Source organism: Stegostoma tigrinum, chromosome 14 (assembly GCF_030684315.1).
Source record: "Stegostoma tigrinum isolate sSteTig4 chromosome 14, sSteTig4.hap1, whole genome shotgun sequence".
Classification (NCBI taxonomy): Eukaryota; Metazoa; Chordata; class Chondrichthyes; order Orectolobiformes; family Stegostomatidae; genus Stegostoma; species Stegostoma tigrinum.
This window is the reverse complement of record NC_081367.1, coordinates 6,746,833-6,772,328: the sequence shown is the minus strand read 5'-3', so window position 1 is coordinate 6,772,328 and position 25,496 is coordinate 6,746,833. Positions and strand designations below refer to the sequence as shown.

General features: G+C 41.8%; 1 protein-coding gene across 1 annotated transcript in view; it reads right to left on the bottom strand.

The window, feature by feature from the left end:
• The window catches only part of ubxn7 (UBX domain protein 7), a 90,963-nt gene that overhangs the window by 39,900 nt on the left and 25,567 nt on the right, over positions 1-25,496 (bottom strand). Inside the window, exons 3-5 of the mRNA XM_048542721.2 lie at positions 3,810-3,877; positions 3,067-3,132; positions 1,473-1,585 (exon numbers count right to left, since the gene is read on the bottom strand). Coding sequence (XP_048398678.1) covers positions 1,473-1,585; positions 3,067-3,132; positions 3,810-3,877 — 247 coding nt within the window. The remainder of the gene's footprint in view (positions 1-1,472; positions 1,586-3,066; positions 3,133-3,809; positions 3,878-25,496) is intronic.

Here is a 25,496-nt window from a genome sequence, read left to right as displayed (position 1 = left end):
CTCAGTATGACTACACTAGAGGATGGGGTGCAGTTTATTTCCCTTCATGAAGGGACAGTACTTGCCACAGCGAAAGTGTGGCAATAGTTAACTCAGCTGATTCTGAGAATGGCAGGCTTGGCGCTTGAAGAGAGAGGCTGATCTAATCCTGCTGTTAGTTTCTGCGTTTCTAAATATTGGATTACATTCCAGAAAGTCACGCAGGACGATTTGAGATCTTTACAACAAGAATCGATCCTTCTGCTGTTGAAGATCTTTCCATGGCAGCTGTAAATGACACTGCTTTCATTCCGATGATCAGTGCTTTACTGAACAATCCTTGCTGCCATCCTTTCTTGGAAATCTGAAGCCAGGATCACGTACATTACAAGCAAGATTTGCCACCAGTTATGAAACTCCATGTGGTGTGGAAAAAATTGTGAAGGTGGGAATAGCCTCAGGATGAGAAGGATGGGTGGAACAGTGAGTATAGTGGCTAAGAAAGAAACCCTATGCTCTGTGAGGTAGAAACAAATGTCAATCATCCATCAAGTGACACCTTTAGCAAGTACATCTATCAACATATATATCAGTGATCAATAATAATCACATTGCCACAAACCAGGCACACATTATTGAAATCGTGGGGAGTCAAGTAAAATGTGTGTTACAGCAAAACTGCATTATTCAAAACTATGCCAACTGAAGACTGTCTTTACTATATTGTACCCTTTATGATTTCAAAAATCTTCAAGATTTTTGGTTACCACCTCTGTTCTAACGGAAATAGCTTCACAACATTGTGGCAAGTATAAAAGGAAATTCATTCTGCACTTAAACTGTAGCTAAATTGGGACTACTTGATGGGATGGAAGTGAATATTTTTACTTGGTGCAAAACAAAATGTACTTTTAAAACTATTAAGTATATAACAATTAAAGCCATTAGCCCAAGATAGTGAGTGTGAACTTGCAATAAGTAGTGATCCGGCATTATGTACATTTCTAAGTCACTGTACTACAATGGCCTTGAAAGCGACCAACGAAAAGAGCAGCAGCTTTGGAAATCGAACATTTTCACGAGAGATTGAAGGCCATCATATACACACAACATTTGTGTGCAGTGTTTACTTATGTGCAACAGCTTGACTACAGAGAATAGAAGCTATGAGGGTTCATATACTTTACTGCTGATGCCATGCAAATCTCCCCTAACCATTGCTGAGCATCGCCTCAGAAAAAATATGAACATGTTAGCAGCTCAGTCTAGGGTACTGAAAACCTGCATAATGGAGTGCTCTCAAGAAATCTTAAAGCTGAACAAAATAAAATTGAACCTAAGCCGGCAAGTGTTCAGTAATCAAGTGATTAGTTCCATGATTACAATGGGAAGGAAAACTACCAAAGGAAACAATCCTATTCCATATCTTCATAATAACATCACTTAATTCCTGTAATAGCTACTTAGGATTTAGCTTCATTGCTAATGCTCACCGTTTCAAAGCTGCCTTTATGCATTAGATCTATGGGTGGTCTGAAGAGGTCTGCTAAAGTGGTCAGTTTCTTGTCCACTGGACCACCATTCCGCAACTCCTGTTCCTGTCTGACTGCAAACACAAACACAGAATTTTAATGCACATACTTATGGTCTGCTGTTTTTAGGTACAGAACAGTTAATGCAATGCTTTATAGCTGTAATATAGAGGAATTTTATGATACCGTTAAAAGTACGAAGCAGAAGGAGTTATAATATCCAGTTCAACATCTCAGACCACATTCTCACACTTTCCCCTTAATGTTTTGTTAACCCATGACACACAGTTTTCCAATTTTTTTGATCAGTAAGCTTTGTTGTTTGGATTTTTAAAGTATTTTCACTTTTGTCTTGTACTTCATTGCAACTGTTTTCTGGACAAGTGTGCAGGATAGGTGCACAAAGACCAATGAATTTAAATTGAGTGGATAGTCAATTGCATCAGGAAGGTGAGAACACTCATGTTTGTATCATATATCAGCTATCCTTCTTTATCATACTAAACCAAGTCATCACTCTACATGCTGCAATGTCCACCAATGTGGAGAACTACTGGTTGGGAAGATGGGAGTGAAATCTTGTGTTCTTATAAAATCATACTTTACAACTTTGTTAGGGCTATATTTCATAATATAGTTGTGCATTCAGAGTCCCACAACCAATGTTCGATATTGGAATCAGGTGTCAGAGAGAACAAATCCGTTATTATGCTTTCTCCTGACATTGTTTAGAAAGTACATTAAAACCACGTTTTTAGAACATTGCTATTCCCTTAGTCTTCTTTATTATGAATATTGATAGGAATTGTACATTAGACTCACTTGCTCTTGGAATGTCAAACTGGAATGTCAATTGGGTCTAAGTCAAAATCATATTAAACACCATGTCATTTTAAAACCAAGTTTCTGTCCAAAATAGAATCCAGCACTGTTTCCCAGCATCAGGAAAGACGTTCAGCCACCTTTCAAGCAGTTAAGTCTAAACAAAAGTATTAGATTGGGAGCCAGTATGAATGAGACCACAAATCACAAAACGGATATGAAGCTATTCGTGAATTTGCTGCTCAATGTGAAAAACATCTAATCCTCCGGAGACAGAATCTAATGGTACTACTTGGGCCTGAATTCTATTTCCAACAAGGACCAGTCATGTTAAACTAATTGGTTGCCAAAATCTAACACCTGGGCCAATTCTGAAAAATGTGCAACAACTGAAGTGCAGATTGGCAATTTACTCATTTTACATTTAACATATTTAATTGCACACAATTGATAGGCATTAACTGGTATGTTACTTCAGTCAGTAGTAAATGGGCAGAAATTAAAATTGTGGCTGATGATTTGGAGGTCCATACTTGTAATGTGTAACTACATAAATAATTATCAAAGTATAAAGGATTGGATCCAGCTTTTCACTTTCTGCAATCAGCTTTCTAGAGCAGAACATCGTGGACAGATAATAAAATCATCTCTCTCTAATGTATAGAAAATATAAATTTCCTTCTCCTTTTCATCATTCACGCTTAAATGAAATACACTGAAAAGGAATACTCACTCGTTTCAGTTTGGAAGTCTCTGAATCCATCAAATATGGAGCGTGCAGGTCTCCGTCGTTTAGGAGCTGTAGAACGCACAAACATGTTTAAAATGGTTCAAAAATCTACAGATTCTTACGCAGCGCTTCAATCTTGATAAGAAAATTAATCCAACAGTTCGGTGTTTACTGTGATCCAACTGAGGAAAATTACACCAATTTTTTTCCCCAACACCAGTGTGGAACACTTGTATTGAGTGGCCCTGTGAAAACGGTACTTGTTTGAATTGACAAACTCATTCATTTGACTCTCCTGCCTCTGTCATTAACCCACAGAAAATCTCTGTGCCTTTGCACATCCATACAAATGCCAATATTGAGATCAAGTAAGGTTAACAAGAAGGATGATAAAGGAAGCAGGACTGGCAAGACAGGGGAAGGGAGTGACGAATAAGCAGATGGATTGGTGGGTGGGTCAAGTTAGTCAGACAGGAAGCAAAAGTGGGAGAGGGAACCGCTGGTCAACAGCTTGTCTCAGTAGCAAGATAGTTTGGGGTGTCCTCGGGTGGTGATACGGCACAAAGTAAATATAAACTCTTCCTTCCGTCATGATACAATGGAAACCATCCAAGATATTAATTACTACCTACAGAAGTACAGGCAACCTATAGAGACAGGTACATTAGCTGTGCACCTGCTCCCAAGGGATAAAAACAATTAAATAGCGTGTATGTTTGGAGGAATATTTGTTTGAAACACCTTACCACCAAATAATGGTTCGGGTTCTACCAGTATTTCTTGCTTTTGTGGAATCGGAGCTCGGACCTCATCCCTAAAATGACGGAAAATGACAAACATCAGGCTTAGGTAGAAACTATTTGCTCATCTATTCAGGCTCAAATTTAATGCTTCTCAGTGAGGCCAAAATCAGGAATACTTGCATAAGACTACTATTGCAGAAACACATTGAACAGTGAACATTTCCCACATACCAAAACATTCTTGTTACTGGCTTGCAACTGCTTTCAGACCATAGCTATAAAACCATACACAATATCTATAGCTGAATGAGTGGTGAAATGAACATTGCGTTCTAGTATGCTGGTAGTTTAGCTACTTCATTTAACTTTTAGGAAATCTGTAAAGTTATTTTAACACTTGTCATGACTTTAGTGCAAAAAAGGCAGCCAAAAGTACAATTAAATACTTTCCCACAATACTATCTCGAGCTGTGTATTTCCAGTCCAACAAGGAATAAAGCAGAAATATAGAGCAAAATACCGAAATGTTGGAAATCTGAAATAAAAGCAGAAAATGCTCAGCAAGTCTAACAGTATCTCAGGAAGAGAAAGAGTTAACATTTTAGACCTGTGATCTTTCATCAGAACTGAATGAAGAACTGTCTCTATCTCCATAGATGTTGCCAGACCTGCCATGTTTCCAACAATGTTCTGTTTACATGCAGGAACAACTTCTGGAAAATTAAGTAAGGTATTTGAACGCTTTTGAATGTGCCATTTTGACAAAAAGAGATCTTTATAGTAGTAATGGAAAAGTCAAGGTACAATCAGTGTCAAAATACTTAGCAGACTTGAGGATAATGGTAAAATGTGACAGACACAGACAAGTGAAATTTAACACAGAGAAAAGAGCTACTTTTGGTGAAGAGACTGAAAAAAAAAGTACAACAGAAAAGCATACAATTTTATCGAGGAATCAGGAACAAAGACATTGGTGGTGGTGGCAATAGTGGAGGAAAGATACACCTCCACAAATCATGCTGATATTTTCTAGCCAACCTGTTCAGCGATGTTATTACACACCTCAGAATAAGTGGGACTTGAACTTGGGTCTCCTGATCCAGAGGCAGGGACACTTCCTCAAATTCGGGAAGGTGGCAGGACAAATTGAGGATACTTAAAAAGTATGTGAGATGTTTGCTTTAATTAATTAGTGCAGATTGTGCAAAATCTAGGACGTTAATCAGCAAGCGCTGGTTAGGTGTTCGCTGGAGTGTTAGGTTCATCTATTAGCAGGGAGGATGTCAACAGCTTCATGGAGGGTGCAAGAGATATTTACCAAGGTTTAGGGCATCCCGTTTTGTGAAGAGGGATAAGAACCCCAAGGCACTTTTTCTGCTATCAAGAAAAAATTTGATAGTGTTTTTCAAAATCACAAACATTTCTGCAAGAGTAACTAAGGGGAAAGGTTTCTGGTGAAAACAGGCAGGTAAGCAGAATTGAATCGATTGGCAGAACAGTCAGAGGTCTACAGCACAGAAAAAAGGCCCCTTGATGCATCAAGTCTGCACCAGTCATAAAAAGCAGCTAACAGTTCTAATCCCATTTTCCAACGCTTATCCGAATACTTCTACGTCAAGGGTAAGATAAGTGTGTATCTCATTATTTCTGAAATGTTATGAGGGCTTCTAGCCTCTACCACCCCTACAGACAGCGAGTTCCAGATTTCCAATCACGTTCTGCGTGATACAATTTTTCCTCATACCCCCGCTAAGCGTTCTGTGCCTTCTTTTAAGTCTTTGCCCCTCTCCTGATCACTGATCCCTCCAATAAGGAGGAAAGTACCTTCTTGTCTACCCTAGATAACACAGTGTGGAATTGGAGGGACACAGCAGGCCAGGCAGCATCAGAGAATTTCAGAAAATTTTATGAAGAAGGATCCTGACCTGACATGTCAGCTTTCTTGCTTCTCTGACACTGCCTGGCCTGCTGTGTTCCTTCAGCTCCACACTGTGTTATATCTGACTCCAGCATCAGCAGTTCTTACAACCTCTTCTCGTCTACCATATGTCCATCATAATTTTATACATCGGAATCAAGTACCCCCCTCAGTCTCCTCTGTTCCAAGGAAAATACCACCAGTCTATTTAATCTTGTTTCATAACTAAAACCAGTGGCAAAATGATTTCTGTTTTAAAAACAGAGCTAGTTTTGATTAATTGGCATGGTCTGCAAGGAAGAATGGTGGAAATGGATTCAACAGTTACACTCGAGTGGTTTGAATGAACACATGAAGGAAATGCTATGATTGGGTTGCTCGCCAAGCTGGTTTGTTAGTTCACAAACGTTTCATTATCCTGCTGGGTAACATCAACAGTGTAGCCTCCAACGAGGTGTTGTGTTCTCCTGCCTGGTACTTAAACTCTGGGGTTATAGATAGGTTCTAATTCTCAGTGTACAACAGCCTTTCTATGAGGCTCCAAACCGGAGCTACCAATCTACTCAAGAACCTTGGACTTGATGGTAAAAATATAGAGAGCTATGGGGTGATAGCAAGGAACTGGGATTAATTAGACAGCTCCAACGAACAGCCAGCAGAGGCCAGGATGGGCACAAGGAGTCTTCCTGTACTGAATCACTCTATGATTCTATAGCGCTCTCAAACTAATTCTATACACAGGCTGTGAGAAATTATATCAAAATAAGCAATAACGTCCATTTGTACACTGTTTTAATCACTAGTTCTCATTGGATCTAAAGGATCACCTGTTCATGCTTTTTCAATCTTCACAGGTTCTCCACTTGGAGTCAAATTATTCATAATCTAGAAAACTTCCATTTGGCCAATCAATATAAAATTCAAAATTTCTCTCTCTTTCCCAAGCCCCTCCCTCAAAGACAAAAAGTTCCCTGGAATGGATGCCACCATTTAACTCATTTACACACATATTTTGCTTCTTTGTTTATCCAATTACCTTTGACTTGCACCATGAATCTGTTTGACATTTGACCTCCAGTGCCCTCCATCCTATCACAGATGTTCCTTTTCACTCCTACCCTATCTGAAACACTAATTCGGCTTTCTTCTCCACATCTGCTGCGAGATCTGCTGAGTACTTAGAGCATTTTGTTTTTATATTAGGTAAACTTCATTGTTAGCCCTCCACAAACTGACATATATCCTCCATCGTGTTGACTTAGGTCTCACTATAAACTGACAATTTAAATTTACTGTGTTCATTGAAAACACTCTTAAATAAATCCAGATGTTTGCTGTATTTTGTAATCCAAGAACTGAAAGCAATAGAAGCCATGCAAAGGAAATTCAAACTAGGCATTGTTTCTGTAATGAAAAGCAGCTTTTCCACTCTATCCATACCATAGGGGATATATCGCACCTTCAGATAGGGGAAGGGGATTATCAACCCAGAACACAAAAGTCTCCTGATCAAAGTAATGATCGGAGAAACAGAACTTTTCTTAGTCTTGTTCGTGGTATGACTGACTTCAAGGTAGCGGTTCAGGGATAAATGAGATTAAAGTACACAGCCATCCGTAAAATAAAAGATCATGTTGATTCCTAGCAGCTACTAAATTGTAACGTTCAAATTTTGTGTCATTGGCAAGGACAATACAGAACATACTACATGTGCACTGAGCAAAACTGAAAGAGGTCAAGACAGAAGATGATCTCAGTGTCACTGTGTGCAGATTTCTGAAATTTCATACCTCTGCTGCAAAGCTAGATCTAAAGCTAATGGTTTATATCAATAGGACCATTCAATATAATCACATTGTACAGGGAACTGGCTCGAGTATGTTTAGAATGTTAGAATCAAGTGTGGTTTTTCAACCACAGGGGTCTTGGAAAAGGTCCAGAAGAGAACTAAAAGGAATAGTGAATGGAGTTCTCTAAAGTAATTAAAAGGGCTGGGCATCATTTCCATTGATAAATTAATTCAGTTCAGCAAATTAGAAGAGGTCATGGGTCATAATTTTAAACTAATCAATAGCAGAAACAAAAACAGAAAAATTGTTGGTGGAGCTCAAAGTCTGGCATCCTCTGTGGGGAGAAAGCAGAGTTAATAATGAATCTGATGAAGAGTCACCAGACTCTACTGATCAGATCTGCTGAACTTCACTAGCAACTTCTGTTTTTGTTTCAGATCTTTTTTCCATCCTTCCCCTGTCTGCTTTCCGGAGAGACCACTCTCTCCGTGACTCCCTTGTTCACTCCACACTGCCCTCCAACCCCACCACACCCGGCACCTTCCCCTGCAACCGCAGGAAATGCTACACTTGTCCCCACACCTCCTCCCTCACCCCCATCCCAGGCCCCAAGATGACATTCCACATTAAGCAGAGGTTCACCTGCACATCTGCCAATGTGGTATACTGCATCCACTGTACCCGGTGCGGCTTCCTCTACATTGGGGAAACCAAGCGGAGGCTTGGGGACCGCTTTGCAGAACACCTCCGCTCAGTTCGCAAAAAACAACTGCACCTCCCAGTCGCAAACCATTTCCACTCCCCCTCCCATTCTCTTGATGACATGTCCATCATGGGCCTCCTGCACTGCCACAATGATGCCACCCGAAGGTTGCAGGAACAGCAACTCATATTCCGCCTGGGAACCCTGCAGCCATATGGTATCAATGTGGACTTCACCAGTTTCAAAATCTCCCCTTCCCCTACTGCATCCCTCAACCAGCCCAGTTCGTCCCCTCCCCCCACTGCACCACACAACCAGCCCAGCTCTTCCCCCCCACCCACTGCATCCCAAAACCAGTCCAACCTGTCTTTGCCTCCCTAACCGGTTCTTCTTCTCACCCATCCCTTCCTCCCACCCCAAGCCGCACCCCCCGCTACCTACTAACCTCATCCCACCTCCTTGACCTGTCCGTCTTCCCTGGACTGACCTATCCCCTCCCTACCTCCCCACCTACACTCTCTCCACCTATCTTCTTTACTCTCCATCTTCGGTCCGCCTCCCCCTCTCTCCCTATTTATTCCAGTTCCCTCCCCCCATCCCCCTCTCTGATGAAGGGTCTAGGCCCGAAACGTCAGCTTTTGTGCTCCTGAGATGCTGCTTGGCCTGCCGTGTTCATCCAGCCTCACATTTTATTATCTTGGAATCTCCAGCATCTGCAGTTCCCATTATCTCTCATCTACAGTTCTTTGTTTTGTTTAAGAGCAGGGGGAGAGAAGGAGTAAAAGAAACTATCCAAACTCAAACGTTGTGAGACTCTTGAAAGTCTTTTTGCATGCATCTAATGAGAATCAGTAGAATAAAAATTGTATTTCTTTACAGACTTTTGTCGCTCTGAAAAGACCATACTACTCAAAAACCTTTTCTGACATTTATAATTTACACCCAAACCTCTTGTTGCATTATTTCACAACAGATCTTTCCATTCTTTACTCTCTCATCTAATTGCTTAAATTGCCTGGCATTTATCAAGGTTCTTCAATTTAAACACTCCAATTCGTCTTGGAGAAAACTAACACAGGCATAACCTTTTGTGTCGTAACCACTCCATGATTCTAAGTTCCACATCCTTACCATCTCTAAGCACAAACGTTTCTCCTGAATCTCCAATGCATTTGTTGGTGATTTGGTGTTTATGGACTCTGTTTTCACCTCCATGAAAAAAAACTTCCCTATCTAACCCCCTTCAAAATTTTAAAACAACTCTGGAGGTTACCTCCCAACTTGCCACACAGTGATAACACAGAACTTCTCAAGCGAAACCCTTTCTTCCTCTGTCACAGCTCGCTGGGGTAGCACACGAGTTTTTTTTTCTAGAATCATCACAAATGTAGCAGTTTTATAAAAGTTCCCTCCTGAAATGGCATTGTGGGTGTGCCTATACCAAATGGACGACTGCAGTTCAACAGGCTGCTCATCGCAACCTCTCAATGGCAACTAGCGAAGGCAATAAACACTGGCTTAGCCAGTGATGTCCACATCTCATGAGTGAATTTAGAAAGTATACAAAATTCCCCAATTTACTTGGAGACCCAGGTTGACAAAAGCACAGACTGCACAGACCACCCACTGCATCCCAAAACCAGTCCAACCTGTCTCTGCCTCCCTAACTGGTTCTTCCTCCCACCCATCCCTTCCTCCCACCCCGAGCCGCACCCCCATCTACCTACTAACCTCATCCCACCTCCTTGACCTGTCCGTCTTCCCTGGACTGACCTATCCCCTCCCTACCTCCCCACCTATACTCTCTCCACCTATCTTCTTTTCTCTCCATCTTCGGTCCGCCTCCCCCTCTCTCCCTATTTATTCCAGTTCCCTCCCCATCCCCCTCTCTGATGAAGGGTCTAGGCCCGAAACGTCAGCTTTTGTACTCCTGAGATGCTGCTTGGCCTGCTGTGTTCATCCAGCCTCACATTTTATCATCTTGGAATTCTCCAGCATCTGCAGTTCCCATTATCTCTGACAAAAGCACAGGCCAGGTTTATGGGCTTATCAAGAATTACTATTTCTTACAAATTAACAGATTCTAGCTACAAGGGGGGGGGGGGGTTGGGGGGGAACAAAAACATGACCCAGCAACATAATTCTATCTGTTAAAACTCCACCTACACACACATACAGACACGAGAGAAACATGGGAATTCAATGGTCCCTGTTGACAAGCTTTGCTTAGATGACCCTTCTGGCTTGTCAGGGTATGTTGCTCATTGATGTTCCTTCTCCAGATAGTTTCACTTGTTTGTAGGAGGCACAGAGTGACTGGTTCACAACTTAAAGTCTCTGACTACTGATTAAAAGCCACAGCTTACAGCAACTGATGAGGGAAAGTAAACTGACTTGAAGTGTTTTTTTTTACTGAAGGAAAAAGGGCAGCTCCTTCCTTTTTGGCTTCTGACACAACATTCATATTTACAAACTGTTAAGCTACTTGGAAGCCAATTATATAGTTGTTGGTAGACTGAAGGTCTTTGTCATCAAGCATTCTGTCATCATTCTGTAAACCAGTTACTTGTTGCCAGCTGAATCTCCCTTCAAGCATCCCCAAGACCATAAGACATAGGAGCAGAGATTAGGCCGTTCAGTCCATCGAGTCTGCTCCGCCATTCAATCATGGCTGATAAATTTCTCAACCCCACTATCCCACTTTCTCCTCATAACCCTTGATCCCCTTGACAATCAAGAACTTATCTATCTCTATCTTAAATATCCTGGATGACCTGGCCTCCACAACCTTCAGTGGTAGTGAATTCCGTAGATTCACCACTCTCTGGCTAAAGAAGATTCTCCTCATCTCCGATCTAAAGGGTCTTTTACTTTAAGGCTATGCCCTCGGGTCCTAATCTGTCCTACCAATGGAAGCATCTTCCCAACATCCACTCTGTCCAGGCCATTCAGTGTTCTGTAAGTTTCAATTAGATGCCCGCCTAATCCTTCTAAACTCCATCGAGTAAAGACCCAGAGTCCTCAAACGTTCCTCATATGTTAAGCTTTTCAATCCTGGGATCATTCTCGTGAACCTCCTCTGAACCTGCTCCACGGCCAGTACAGCTTTCCTGAGATATGGAGTCCAAAACCACACACAATATTCCAAATGTGGCCTGACCAGAGCCTTATAGTGCCTCAGAAGTACATCCCAGCTTTTATATTCAATTCCTCTCAAAATAAATCCCAAAGTTGCATGGGTCTTCCTAACTACTGACTCAACCTGGATGCTTACCTTCAGAGAATCCTGGACTAGAACTCCCAAGTCTCCCTGCACTTCACATTTCTGAATTTTCTCCCCATTCAGAAAATGGTCCATGCTTCTATTCTTCTTACCAAAGTGCATGACCTCTCACTTTCCCACACTGTACTCGATCTGCCACTTCTTGGCCTACTCTCCTAACCCGTTCAAGTCCTTCAACAGTCTTCCCACCTCCTCAATACTACCTGTCTCTCTACCTATCTTTGTATCACCTGCAAACTTAGCCAGAATGCCCATTTCCTCATCTAGATCATGAATGTATAAAGTGAAAAGTTGTGGTCCCAACACCGATTCTTGTGGAGCATCACTTGTTACTAGCTGCCATCCTGAGAAAGATCCTTTTAACCCCACTCACTACTTTCTTCCAGATAATCAATCCTCTATCAATGCTAGTACCTTGCCTCTAACACCGTGGGCCCCATTTCGACCCACTTCAAAAAATGGGTTTGCATGACAAACGGTGAAATACTCAAGGGAAAGAAAAGTTTACATTCATTCATCCTCCTTCCTACTTTGTACAATCTCAGCATTTCTTAAACCTCTAACTTATTCCAACATTTCAAACTCAAGACAACAATCTACAACTGTATTCTCTTTTTCAGCAACACAAATACTCTTTACATTAAACGGTCGAAACAAGATTCCATGTTAATAATCTTACATGGAGTTTTAAACTTTTCAATGAAGACCAGAGAATTGTTCTGTGTAAATTAGTGTTTCCTTATTACTATGTCAGACAGAGGATTTCCAAGAGTGAAAGAGCCAACAACAATCCCAAAGACTTTTTCTGTGAGAGTATTTCTTCTGATATTGGTTTAGTTTCTTGGAGAAATACCACACTGGTTTCTCTATCCTAGACTCCTCATCCTGCAACAAGACTGCACCTGCCCCAAGTCATAAGTACCAACCTGCCATTTTGACAGGTCTGGAAAACAAGGGGCAGCTAACACTGGTTCATTTATTAAGATTGCCTTCAGCTTTTCAAAAACTGCTTGGCATTCTGCTGAACATAGTACTTTAACAAATGTGTTAAAGATACAGCAATGTGATGAAATATACACAAATTTCACAAAGTCTACAGATTACTAAAAATTTCATGTTTTTAAGTTTTAAGAATAGGAAATTTTATTACAGCCTTGAATGTGCTGTCCTTAGCAAAAGTTGTCTTTGTCCAGCGTGCTGTTCTGGGTAAGTTATTCTTGTTTTGCCAAATTCACTTTTGGTTAATGTTATTACTAAGCCAGCCGATTGCAATTGTTTAAACAGGTCTTCTACTTGCCTCACACACTCTTCAATTTTTGACTTTTTAAAAAATATAGCATCCCTAGTTTGAAAACAGCCCATTTAGCCACACCAACTCTCTGAAAAGCATCCCAGCCAGATCCATCCCTGTAACCCTCCACTTCCCACAGCTAATGCACCTGACCTAGACATCCCTGAACACTATGGGTCATCTAGCATAGCCAATCCACCTAGCTTGCACATCTTTGGGCTGTGGGAGAAAACTGGAGCATCTGGCGGAACCCACACAGACATGGGGAAAACATGATGTAAATTCCACATAGACAGACAGTCACCGAGGGTGGAATCAAACTGTCAATGTCCCTGGCACAATGAGGCAGCAATGCTAGCCAATGAGCTACTGAGCTGCCCCAAATGTTAATGGCACTTGCCTATACCCTTCATTAGATCAAACTTAGAAAAGGAATGAGGCAAGGCCAACTCTGTTAACGCAGTTGTCTAATCACAGAAATGGGTACAAATTGGTCATTGTGACCATATTTAGTTTACTATTATACAAAGTTCAGTTGATCTACCTGGTTTGGGAAATAACAATACCAGTGAACTCCAATTGCTCTAACTAGGATAAATCAAGAGGCTTTCCAGCAGAAATTGAATCTCTATTCCACCTTGATTTTGTAAGCTAAACTGATATCGGTGCAGAATTATCAGTCCTGATTCATCTGCGCTCACATCATTCCTAGCTAATGAAGTACACATCGAGATTTATCTCTACAGACTACCTTCCATCTTGAAGATGGTGGCAGCAGGATAGGAAGTGTTCTGGCTCCTGGCCTATCTGCTTTTGATTGCCAGGCTTGCTGTATTCTTTATTTTATTTTTTTAAATATCAAAATTCAATGTACCTTCTTTTTGGTGGAATAAGGTGCTTTCGAGAAGCTGCTGCAGTGGAGAATGTGATGTAAATCCAGCCATTCCTCATGACCACTGCAGCCATGACCTCATGGTCCCTACAACATGGTGGGCTGCTTCAATGGCAGCTTTGGTGATGAGGTAGACCCGTGTCTGAGATCCTACAGCCCCGGGATTCCTCACGGCAGTATCTGCGGCTTCTTCGGTGCTGTGGTGGGTCTGGCCCAGGATTCCTTGCGGAGACTTCAGCATCAGCTTCGGTGGTGGCCTGGGAATTCCTGCGGCAGCTTTGGTGTTAGGTTTCCTTGATCTCAGGTGACCTGGAGCCATGAACTAAACTAAGATGGTCTTCGCCTTAAATTTTTGTTTTAAATACACATATAATTCTTATTATTAAAATGGCGCTGGAGTATGGCCACAAATACTTTTCACTGCACTTTTCTTTTGTAAAAATGCAAGTGACAATAAAATCACTAATTCACATTTCCTCAGTCACATTAAAAGATCCCATTGTCTTTTCTCTAAGTAAGAACACAGTCTCACTGTCTCAAGATTTCTGTTATTTACTTGAATTGCAGAAGGCTCACTTTGAGAACTACTTTACCCCTCCTTCGACTTCTTTCTTAATTTCTGTCATCTTCCACTACTTTCACCACCTCACACAGCTGGCAAAGTCACTGGTACCAGTACTTCATCTCCTGCTTAAAATGTCCTGGCTCCTCAATGTTCATCTGCCTATATATTCATTCTTACTTGTGAAACTTTCAAAAGCTCTTGTATTACTGTACATGATTCCATAAATTTTTCCAGAAGGTTGGAGATGTAATGCAACAATGAAGATGTGTCTTTTTGGTTCCAGGACTTCTTCCCATTCTAGGTAATGGACATCTTAATCTCATGACCATAACCCGATTCAAATGGATTAAAATGGATTAAATCAGTTAATGCATCTGGGGACTCTCTGGTACATATCTGGAAACTTTAGACACAAAGTTTTGATCCATTACCAGACTGTATCTCAATTGGTACAGTTGGAAAAACTGAGTAACCTCTTCCAATATTATTCTCGCTATAATGATGTTCTCCTTTGGTTTTCAGTGATGGTTCTATGCAAACCACAACAAATTTTTTATTAATGGGTGTAATAGACAAGACCAAACCCCCTCAAAATATTCAGAAGATAGTCTAGACCCTAACACTTTCTTATTTTAAAGGTAAAACTAAGATGTTGCGTTCCCGATGTAATTTTATTGGCCAAACTACCAGATATAAAGCAAAACACACTTAATTCATCCACTACAGTTAAAACATGACAGAAGGAGGGAAGGAATTGAAATAACTTAACACTATTGGAATACCTACAATAATACAGTAACTTTTACGAATTAACTGTTCCAATATAGTAACATCTTATAAACGCACTCTTGGCAAAAGGCAAATTCAGAACACATATGGTCTCACATGCAACGCCTACAGCAGGCAGAGAACCTCCAGCTTTTGGCTGTAACCAAGAGGGGGGAAAATAGCTTTCACTTCTGCAAGACCCCAACAGCAACTGTTGAAAGCTAAAGATCCTGGTTCTGTGGCAGTTTGACCATACCCATACAGGCTGCTTCTATTGATCCGACTTTTAAAAAAATACTCCAAGGCCTCACAAGCTGTTTATTCTCTTACAGACACAAATGGGGATGAGGAATCTCACTTTCTTAGAAAAAAAAAGGACAAAATAATCTCTTAAAGCCACAGCATCGTCACACCAGCACCTATGTTTTCAGGCTGATCAAAAGGTCCACATAATCAATGTAAAAACAAGTATTAGATAATAGAGATGCAATGCAAGGAGTATATACCATACTTACAGCATAAATCACTTACATAATAATGCAGCTTTGCCTTAAATAAAACTTACCAGCAGAGAGCCTTCTCACTCACACTCCTAACTGACTACTTCGAAATGTAAGATAAATATAAAATATAAGACGACCTAGATCATTATAATACAACAGAGTAAACTTCCAGTATTTTAGGGATATAATTTTTGCTGGTTTATTTTGAATGCTGGATCATTAGGTGCCTATTCAAACAAAATTTGCTGTACAACAATTGACTGAATAGTGCTTCAAAAGCTGGTATGGGTACCAAAGATGCTGGTTTGATTATATGTTGACGATTTCCTTCCTGCTGACCAATATGACTCGTTTTACAGGGCTGCACTAGGTGTTTATGAAGTCTTAAACATGTAAAATACCTGTTTATTGATGCTTGTATTTTCCATATTCCTATATATCCTGCCATAGGAATTTCATGTACTACTCAATATTTCCTTACACTGTCTGGGCAATATCAGTGTTTGTCAAACAACTGGCTATTTTTCGTCCACAGGTCTGAGGGGATATCTTTACCTCCTCATTTGTTTACAACAAAAAAAAGCCCAACTCCTCCAGCTTCAGTTTCAGAGGGAGTTATCTATGTTAATTTACTCTCAATCTGCTTCTTCAGCCTCAACTGACGAAGACATTGCAGACACCTCTTAAGAGTTATCCTCATTTTTATGATCGAATTTAGCTAACATAACATCTGATTGAGATTTCACTGTGATCTCTGGTGATGGACTTTGTTTAGTTATTGCTCTGGTTTCTACACACGATAGAAAAATATTCAAAACATATTCTTGTTCCATCTTTTTAGCCTAAATTTTCACGGTCACAGGCAAAGCTATAACTTTTAATTCTGCCAAATCAGTCCCCAGCAGTAAATTAACTCTAACAGACTACCACTAGTACGGACAACAAACCACACTTAGCTGGGATTTACTCTCCAATCATCCCATTTACCAACACTTCGGCTTTCACTGAATTCTCGGCAGTGAAAACTAAATCCTTCTCCAGCAACAGAGTTTGAGTAGGCCTTATATCCCTGAATATAGTTACGATCTTGGATACTTCCCTTGAGGAAAACAGGGTCATCTTCCCTTGAGACAAAAAGTCCCCTTATCTCTCAGCTACTCTAGAGACTACTTCTGCACTCACAGCTGTGTCTACCTTCAATCTTTTGGTTATAAATAAGGGGACAATCTGAATCATGGCATTTACTTTTTCAGTTTCCTTTTCAGAGCAATTCTGATGAGCTTCACATCATGGGTGGAAATTAGGAACAGCAAGGGAGTTGTCACCTCATTAGGGGTTTACTACAGGCCCCCCAATAGCAGCAGGGAGACTGAAGAAAGCATAGGTCGACAGATTTTGGAAAAGTGCGGACGTAGTAGGGTTGTTGTAATGGGTGACTAACTTTCCCAATATTGATTGGAACCTCCTTCAAGCAGAAGATTTGAATGGAGCTGTTTTTGTAAGGTGTGTTCAGGAGGGTTTCCTAACTCAGTACGTTGACAGGCCGACCAGGGGAGAGGCCATTCTAGACTTGGTGCTCGGGAACAAGCTGGGGCAGGTATCAGATCTTGTGGTGGGAGAGCATTTTGGTGATAGTGACCATAACAGCCTCCATTCTACATAGCTATGGAGAAGGACAGGATTAGGCAAAATGGGAGGATATTTAATTAGGGAAGAGGAAACTATGATGCGATTAGACATGAGTTAGGAAGCATGGACTGGGAGCAATTGTTCCATGGTAAAGGCACAATAGACATGTGGAGACTGTTTAAGGAACAGTTGTTGCGAGTGATGAATAAATATGTTCCTCTGAGACAGGCAAGAAGGGGTAAGATAAAGGAACGTTGGATGACGAGAGCGGTGGAGCTTCTCGTCAAAAGGAAGAAGGTAGCTTACATAAGGTGGAGGAAGCTAGGGTCAAGCTCAGCTCTACAGGATTACAGGCAGGCGAGGAAAGAGCTCAAAAATGGTCTGAGGAGAGCCAGGAGGGGGCACGAGAAAGGCTTGGCAGAACGGATTAGGGAGAACACAAAGGCATTTTACACTTACGTGAGGAATAAAAGAATGGTCAAAGAAAGAGTAGGGCCGATCAGGGATAGCATAGGGAACTTGTGTGTGGAGTCTGAGGTGGTAGGGGAAGCCCTAAATGAGTTTTATGCTTCTGTCTTTACGAAAGAAACAAACTTTGTAGTGAATGAAACCTTTGAAGAGCAGGTGTGCATGCTGGAATGGATAGAGATAGAGGAAGCTGATGTGCTGAAAATTTTGTCAAACATTAAGATTGACAAGTCACCAGGCCCGGACCAGATTTGTCCTCGGCTGCTTTGGGAAACGAGATATGCAATTGCTTCGCCACTCGCGAAGATCTTTGCATCCTCACTCTCCACTGGAGTCGTACCTGAGGACTGGAGAGAGGCAAATGTAATTCCTCTCTTCAAGAAAGGAAATAGGGAAATCCCCGGCAATTACAGACCAGTAAGTCTCACATCTGTCGTCTGCAAGGTGTTAGAAAGGATTCTGAGGGATAGGATTTATGACCATTTGGAAGAGCATGGCTTGATTGAGGATGTGACTAGAAAAGTTGATGAGGGTCGAGCTGTGGATGTGGTGTATATGGACTTCAGCAAGGCATTTGATAAGGTTCCCCTTGGTAGGCTCATTCAGAAGGTCAGGAGGAATGGGATACAGGGGAACTTAGCTGTCTGGATACAGAATTGGCTGGCCAACAGAAGACAGCGAGTGGTAGCAGAAGGAAAATATTCTGTCTGGAAGTCAGTGGTGAGTGGTGTTCCACAGGACTCTGTCCTTGGGCCTCGACTGTTTGTAATTTTCATTAATGACTTGGATGAGGGGATTGAATGATGGGTCAGCAAGTTTGCAGACGACACAAAGGTTGGAGGTGTTGTTGACAGTATAGAGGGCTGTTGTAGGCTGCAGCGGGACAGTGACAAGGTGCAGAGATGGGCTGAGAGGTCGCAGATGAAGTTCAACCTGGATAAATGCAAGGTGATGCATTTTGGAAGGTCGAATTTGAAAGCTGAGTACAGGATTAAGGATAGGATTCTTGGCAGTGTGGAGGAACAGAGGGATCTTGGTGTGCAGATACATAGATCCCTTAAAATGGCCACCCAAGTGGACAGGGTTGTTAAGAAAGCATATGGCGTTTTGGCTTTCATTAGCAGGGGGATTGAGTTTAAGAGTCGTGAGATCTTGTTGCAGCTCTATAAAACTTTGGTTAGACCGCACTTGGAATACTGTGTCCAGTTCTGGTCGCCCTATTATAGGAAAGATGTGGATGCTTTGGAGAGGGTTCAGAGGAGGTTTACCAGGATGCTGCCTGGACTGAAGGGCTTATCTTATGAAGAGAGGCTGACTGAGTTCGGACTTTTCTCATTGGAGAAGAGGGGACCTAATTGAGGTATACAAGATAATGAGAGGCATAGATAAAGTGGATAGCCAGAGACTATTTCCCAGGGCAGAAATGGCTAACACGAGGGGTCATAGTTTTAAGCTGGTTGGAGGTAAGTATAGAGGGGATGTCAGAGGCGGGTTCTTTACACAGAGTTGAGAGAGCATGGAATGCGTTGCCAGCAGCAGTTGTGGAAGCAAGGTCATTGGGGACATTTAAGAGACTGCTGGACATGCATATGGTCACAGAAATTTGAGGGTGCATACATGAGGATCAATGGTCGGCACAACATCGTGGGCTGAAGGGCCTGTTCTGTGCTGTATTGTTCTATGTTCTAAGTAATATAGGTTCCCCTTGCACCTTCCAGCATTTTGAATGAACGTGTCCCACCTTGTTACAATGGAAATACCCCAACTTCTGGTTTTCGGTCCACTCTCGGTATTTTCACTCTTCACTGGAGGTGGTGACCTTACAGCATACTCAGCCACCCATTCTTCATCGTGGCCACATGCCTTCCTTTCATTCTCCCATCTTTTTTAACCCTTTTAAATTTAAGTGTGACAAAGGTTTCATTTTATGGATTAACTCTCAGCCACTATGGCCGCCTGTAGCCCTTTTCAGTCATCCAAGTAGGTTTATTTTACGCAGCTATTGAGTTTTTAAAATTCCTCCAGGAGTTTCATACGTGGTTTTGGATTCTAATGCTCATGTCAAAATGACTTTGCTAATCCTTATTTATTCAATATAGGTTCTCTCAAGCTGTTTTCTTAAATTTCAGAATCTATGCCTATGTGCCTCAGGCACTTAAGCAGCCAAGTATAAATCACCTGTGCTTTACCTGACAACTTTCTCTGCATGAGCTGTGCACAGTCTTCTTTTGCCCCAATTAATTTGCCTAGCCATTTTTTTCAAATGACAAGAAGAATCCTTCAATATCTTTTTCCCCAATGTTGTGTGGTTCTGTGCAAATTTAAAACATTTCCTTAATACAAATTACAGGCCAGATTCTCCAGCACCTGCATCATAATCTGATGTATCCTGTTTCTTCTGCACCCTTTTAGCTGAAATTTATATTGTCTCGCTTCCTCACTCTCGCAATTCCAATTCTAGTTTTCCCGTTCCCATTATTTTCAATTTCACTTCCTTTTCTTTCTCTTCTTTTCATTGGTCTTTTCCTTCCCAATGGAATTTTATTTTTGAATTCTTTAATTTCTCATGCTCAAGCTGTTTTTGCCATAATCAAATATCACAAGATCCAACCTTTCACTACCATGAGTACCAGAGCTCTTGCTTGAATTTCACCTAAACCCAAGGATTTTGCTAGTACCATAAATACATCTATCCTTTCAGATTTATCAGGCAATCCTTACCAGTTTACCCATCAGTTCAATTAATTTAGGTCTTGCAAGTTACCACTAAACTCGTGACAAAACAGTCTGGGAAGAATGCCCTGCAATCAGCTTCGCAGTGAAGCTATCTGAGAAGGGCATCCTGCAGCCAGTTCTTAGAGTAACACAAGAAAAGTTAGTTTAAGGTAAGGTTAGAGTTCATTCCTGTATGTTGCACGACTTGCAGTTTGTGGAAACTTTTAGGCCCCTCTGGCAATCTAAATGACCACTTTTTCAGGAAATGTTACCAGTCTGATCAGCTTCAGTACCAGACTTTAAAGCCTGTGCATCAGCTGGAGGCACAGGAGTGGCTCCACGATGGCATGCTGCGTCCTCAGGACCAGGGTCAAGGATATCACTGAACAGTTACAGCGCATTTTGGAGGTGGAGGACAAACAATCAGCAATTGTGGCTCATATTCTGACTGATGGCATAGGTTGGAAGAGGGATGAGAATCTGCAACAAGAATTTAGGGAGCAAATTAAAAAGCAGGACCTCAAAAGTTACACGACTATCAAGTGTGAGTGGAAAGTGCGGGTAGAACAGATGATGAATGAGTGGCCAAAGACTTGGAGCAGAAGGAATGGCATGGGATTCGTAAGACCATAAGACACAGAAGTGGAAGTAAGGCCATTTGGCCCATCAAGTCCACTCTGCCATTTAAATCATGGCTGATGGGCATTTCAACACCACTTCCCTTCACTCTCCCCGTCGCCCCTGATTCCTTCTGAGATCAAGAATTTGTCGATCTCTGCCTTGAAGGCATCCAACGTCCCACCCTCCACTGCGCTCTGCGCCAATGAATTCCACAAGCCCACCACTCTCTGGCTGAAGAAATGTCGTCTCATTTCAGTTTTAAAGTTTACCCCCTCTAATTTTAAGGCTGTGCCCATGGGTCCTAGTCTCCCTGCCTAATGGAAACAACTTCCTAGCATCCACCCCTTCTAAACCATACATTATCTTGTAAGTTTCTTTGAGATCTCCCCTCAACCTTCTAAACTCTAATGAGTACAATCTCAGGATCCTTAGCCGTTCATCATACATTAAACCTACCATTCCAGGGATCATCGGTGTGAATCTCCACTAGACACGCTCCAGGGCTAGTATGTCCTTCCTGAGGTGTGGGGCCCAAAATTGGACACAGTATTCTAAATGGGGCCTAACTAGAGTTTTATAAAGCCTCAGAAGCACATCGCTGCCTTTATATTCCAACCCTCTTGAGATAAACGACAACAGTACATTTGCTTTCTTAATTACGGACTCTACCTGCAAGTTAACCTTGAGAGAATCCTGGACCAACACTCCCAGATCCCTTTGCACTTCTGATTTGCGAATTTTCTCACCGTTTAGAAAATAGTCCATGCCTGTATTCTTTTTTCCAAAGTGCAAAACCTCACATTTACTCACATTGAATTTCATCAGCCATTTCCTGGACCACTCTCCTAAACTGTCTAAATCTTTCTGCAGCTTCCCCACCTCTTCAGTGCTACCTGCCTGTCCACTTATCTTTGTATCAGCGGCAAACTTTGCCAGAATGCCCCCTTCATCCAAGTCATTAATGTATAAAGTGAACAGTTGTGGCCCCAACACTGAACCCTGCGGGACGCCACTCGTCACTCCAAAAAAAAATTTATAAATGGTTCAATTAGTTTGTTTCTGGGGAACGTGGGACCTGTACAAGTCCATAAGGCTGCACCTGAACCAGAATAAGACCAACATCCTCATGAAGAGGTTTGCTCGTGTAATTGGTGGGAATTTAAACTAATTTGGCAGGAGCACGGGATACAGATGAGATACACAGTCGGGTATGATGTACAGACAAGTACTGAAGCACCACCAAGGCGCTTGAGGGGTCAGTACAAATATAGTTAAGGCAAGGCATGAGGGAGCATGGCAAGGCTAGGTGGTATTTAGATTAGATTAGATTCCCTACAGTGTGGAAAGAGGCCCTTCGGCCCAACAAGTCTACACTGCCCCTTGAAGCATCCCACCCAGACCCATCCCCCTATAACCCACACACCCCTGGGCACTATGAGCAATTTAGCATGGCCAATCCACCTAACCTGCACAACTTTGGACTGTGGGAGGAAACTAGAGCACCCGGAAGAAACCCACGCAGACACGGGGAATGTGCAAACTCCACACAGACAGTCGCCCGAGGCGGGAATCGAACCCGGGTCCCTGGCGCTGTGAGGCTGCAGTGCTAACCACTGAGCCACCGTGCCGCTCCATATTGCACTGTAAAGGGTTATGCAAGCAAGGCAGATGAATTGAAGGTCTTGACTAATGCACTGGGATGTCATTGTCATTGCTATCACAAAAGCATGGCTGAGGAAGGGACAGGAATGGCAGCTCAAATATTCTGGGCTATAGAGGTGGTGGTGTTGCAATATTGATTAAATAATCAACTAAATCTGAACAGTAAGGAAGGATGATATCTCAGAAGATTTCTCAAATGAGGCCACGTCAGTAGAACTTAAAAACAGTTCTGGTTTTGCTGGGGGTGTCCTATAGATTCCCAGTCATGACAAACAGATAGACAGATATGCAGGCAAATCTCAAAGAGGTGTAAAATAATGACATAATGGCCTACTTCTGCACCTATTGTCTCTTTTCTATAATGATAGCAGAAAATTTCAACTTGCCCAATGCTGAATAGACAGTGTGAAAAGGCTAAAAGGGGACATAATTGTCAAAACGTATCCAGGAGAGCTTTAAGTCTGCTGGCTTAAAAGAGAAGGGCAGCACTGAAATTAATTTTTGAGAATGAAGTGGCCACGTTGTACACATGAAAGGTGAGCATTCGGGGATAGTGATCATAATTCAGTAAGATTTAAGGCAATTACGGATAAACGAGAAAGATGGACTACAAATAAAGTACTGAATAGGGAGTAGGCTGGTATTAATAAGTTCTGACCAGAGTGGACTGGGAACAGCTAAGTGCAAGAAAATGCACATCAGAGCAGTAGGAAACATTCAAAAAGGCAAAAGTGAGAGTGTGCAGACCAACACATTTCCACAAATGTGAAAGGAAGGACCAACATGAGCAGAGAATGCTGGATATAAAAGGATGTACAAGATGGGAGAAGGGGAAAAAAGAAGGAAGCTTATGGCATAGCCTAAGCCTCCAAACAACAAATGCCCTACAGCAGTACAGAAAGTATAGGGATAGTAGGAACTGCCGATGCTACAGAATCTGATATAACAAGGTGTAGAGTTGGATGAACACAGCAGGCCAAGCAGCATCAGAGGTTCAGAAAAGCTGATGTTTCAGTCTAGACCCTTCTTCAGAAAGCATAGGTGCTGCTTTGAAAAGAAATTAAGAGACAAAGAGGTAATGTGAAAAAAAAGTCTATTAACACTGAAGAAAATCCAAAGTCTCTAACTATATTACAGGTAAAAAAATAACATGGGAAGGAGCAGGGGCCTTTAGGGGCCATAGTGGCAATCTGTGTGGAAGTGGAAGATATAACCAAAGTTTTTAATGAATACCTCGTATTTGTATTCACATAGAAGAATGATGCAGGTCTGGAAATCAGGAAGACTGATAAAAATGCTCATTTAAACAGAAGAGGTATTGGTGGTTTTTGCAGACTTGTATGTGGATAAACTCCCAGGATCAGATGAAAGGTATCCAATACCCAGGGAATTAAGGGAGGAGGTTGCAGCAGCTCTGACATTAATTCTCAAACCTTCAATGAAACACAGGAGTGGTGTCAGAGGATTGGAAGACAGCTGATGTGGCATCATTATTCAGTTGAATAGAAAAAAAAAACTTATCAACCAGTCAGTATCTCAGCAGCAGTAAAAGAAATTTCCAAGGGATAGAACTTAGCTCCATTTGGAGAGACAAGGATTAATTTGGCATGACTTGGTTGGGGATTATTATCTCCAACAAATTTGATTCAAATTTTTGAGGTAGTGGTTAGGTGTGTGGATGAAAGTAACACAGTTGGAATAGACTACATAGACTTTAGCAAGGTAATTAATGAGGTGTCACATGGAGACTGATCAAGTAGTAAGAGCCTTTTGGATCCAGGACAATTGGTCAAATTGGATCCAAAATTAACAGTGGCAGAAAACAATAGTGACGCTAGAACTGTATGTGCATGACAGGAAGCTATATCCAGTAGTATACTACAGGGAGGTGGATCCATTGCTGCTTGTTATGTATATTAGTGATGTAAACGTGAATGTATGAGATATGATCAGCAAGTTTGAAGATGACACGAAAATCGGTACAGTATATGGTGAAGAAGAAAGCCTTAGATTTCTGGAAATATACAGTCTAGTCAGATAGGCTGACAGACTTTAACCCTAAAAGTAAGCAGTGATACATTCTGGGAGGACTGACAAGGCACAGGGGCACACGTTGAACGGTAGGATCCTAGCAAGTTGAGGATCAGAGGGTCCTGGAGTGCATGCCCATAGATCCTTGAAGACAGCAGGATAGATACAGATGGTGGTTAAGAAAACATGAGGTGGTTGGTATTATTAATTAAGGCATAGATAACTCTGTTTAGCTACACGGAGTATTCGGACAGTTCTGATTACCACACTACAGGAAGGATGCAAACACAATAGTGATACCCCAGAAGAGATTCATCAGGATGGTACCTGGAGCAATTCAGCTATGAAAAGAGATTAGATAGACTGAGGCCATTTTTCTTACAGCAAAGAGAGCTGAGAAGTGAAGTGAATGAGGTGTACAAATTTCTAAGGAGTTTAGACAGGGTAGTTAGGGAGAAAAGTTTCCCTTTAGTGGAGGGGTCAATATCCAGGAGGCACAGCTTTACCAGGAGGTTTAAGGAAAGTGTTTTCACCCAGAAAGTTGTGGGTATCTGTAACCTGCTGCCTGAAAGGCAGGAATCCTTAAGACATTTAACAGCTATTTAGCTGAGTGCTTGAAACGCCATAGCATACAAGGCTACAGGCCAAGTGCAGCAAAATGGGATCAGAACAGGTAGACATTTGATGGCTGGTACAGATGCAATGGGCCAAAAGGCCTCTTCCCAAGCTATAAAAACGCTGACTCCATGACTGCCAGGGACAACTCTCCCAACTGCAAGAAACCTTTTGCTGCTTCCAGTACTATGACTTAAAAGCAGCACAGAACCTGGTGTTCTACTTCACCTGCATTA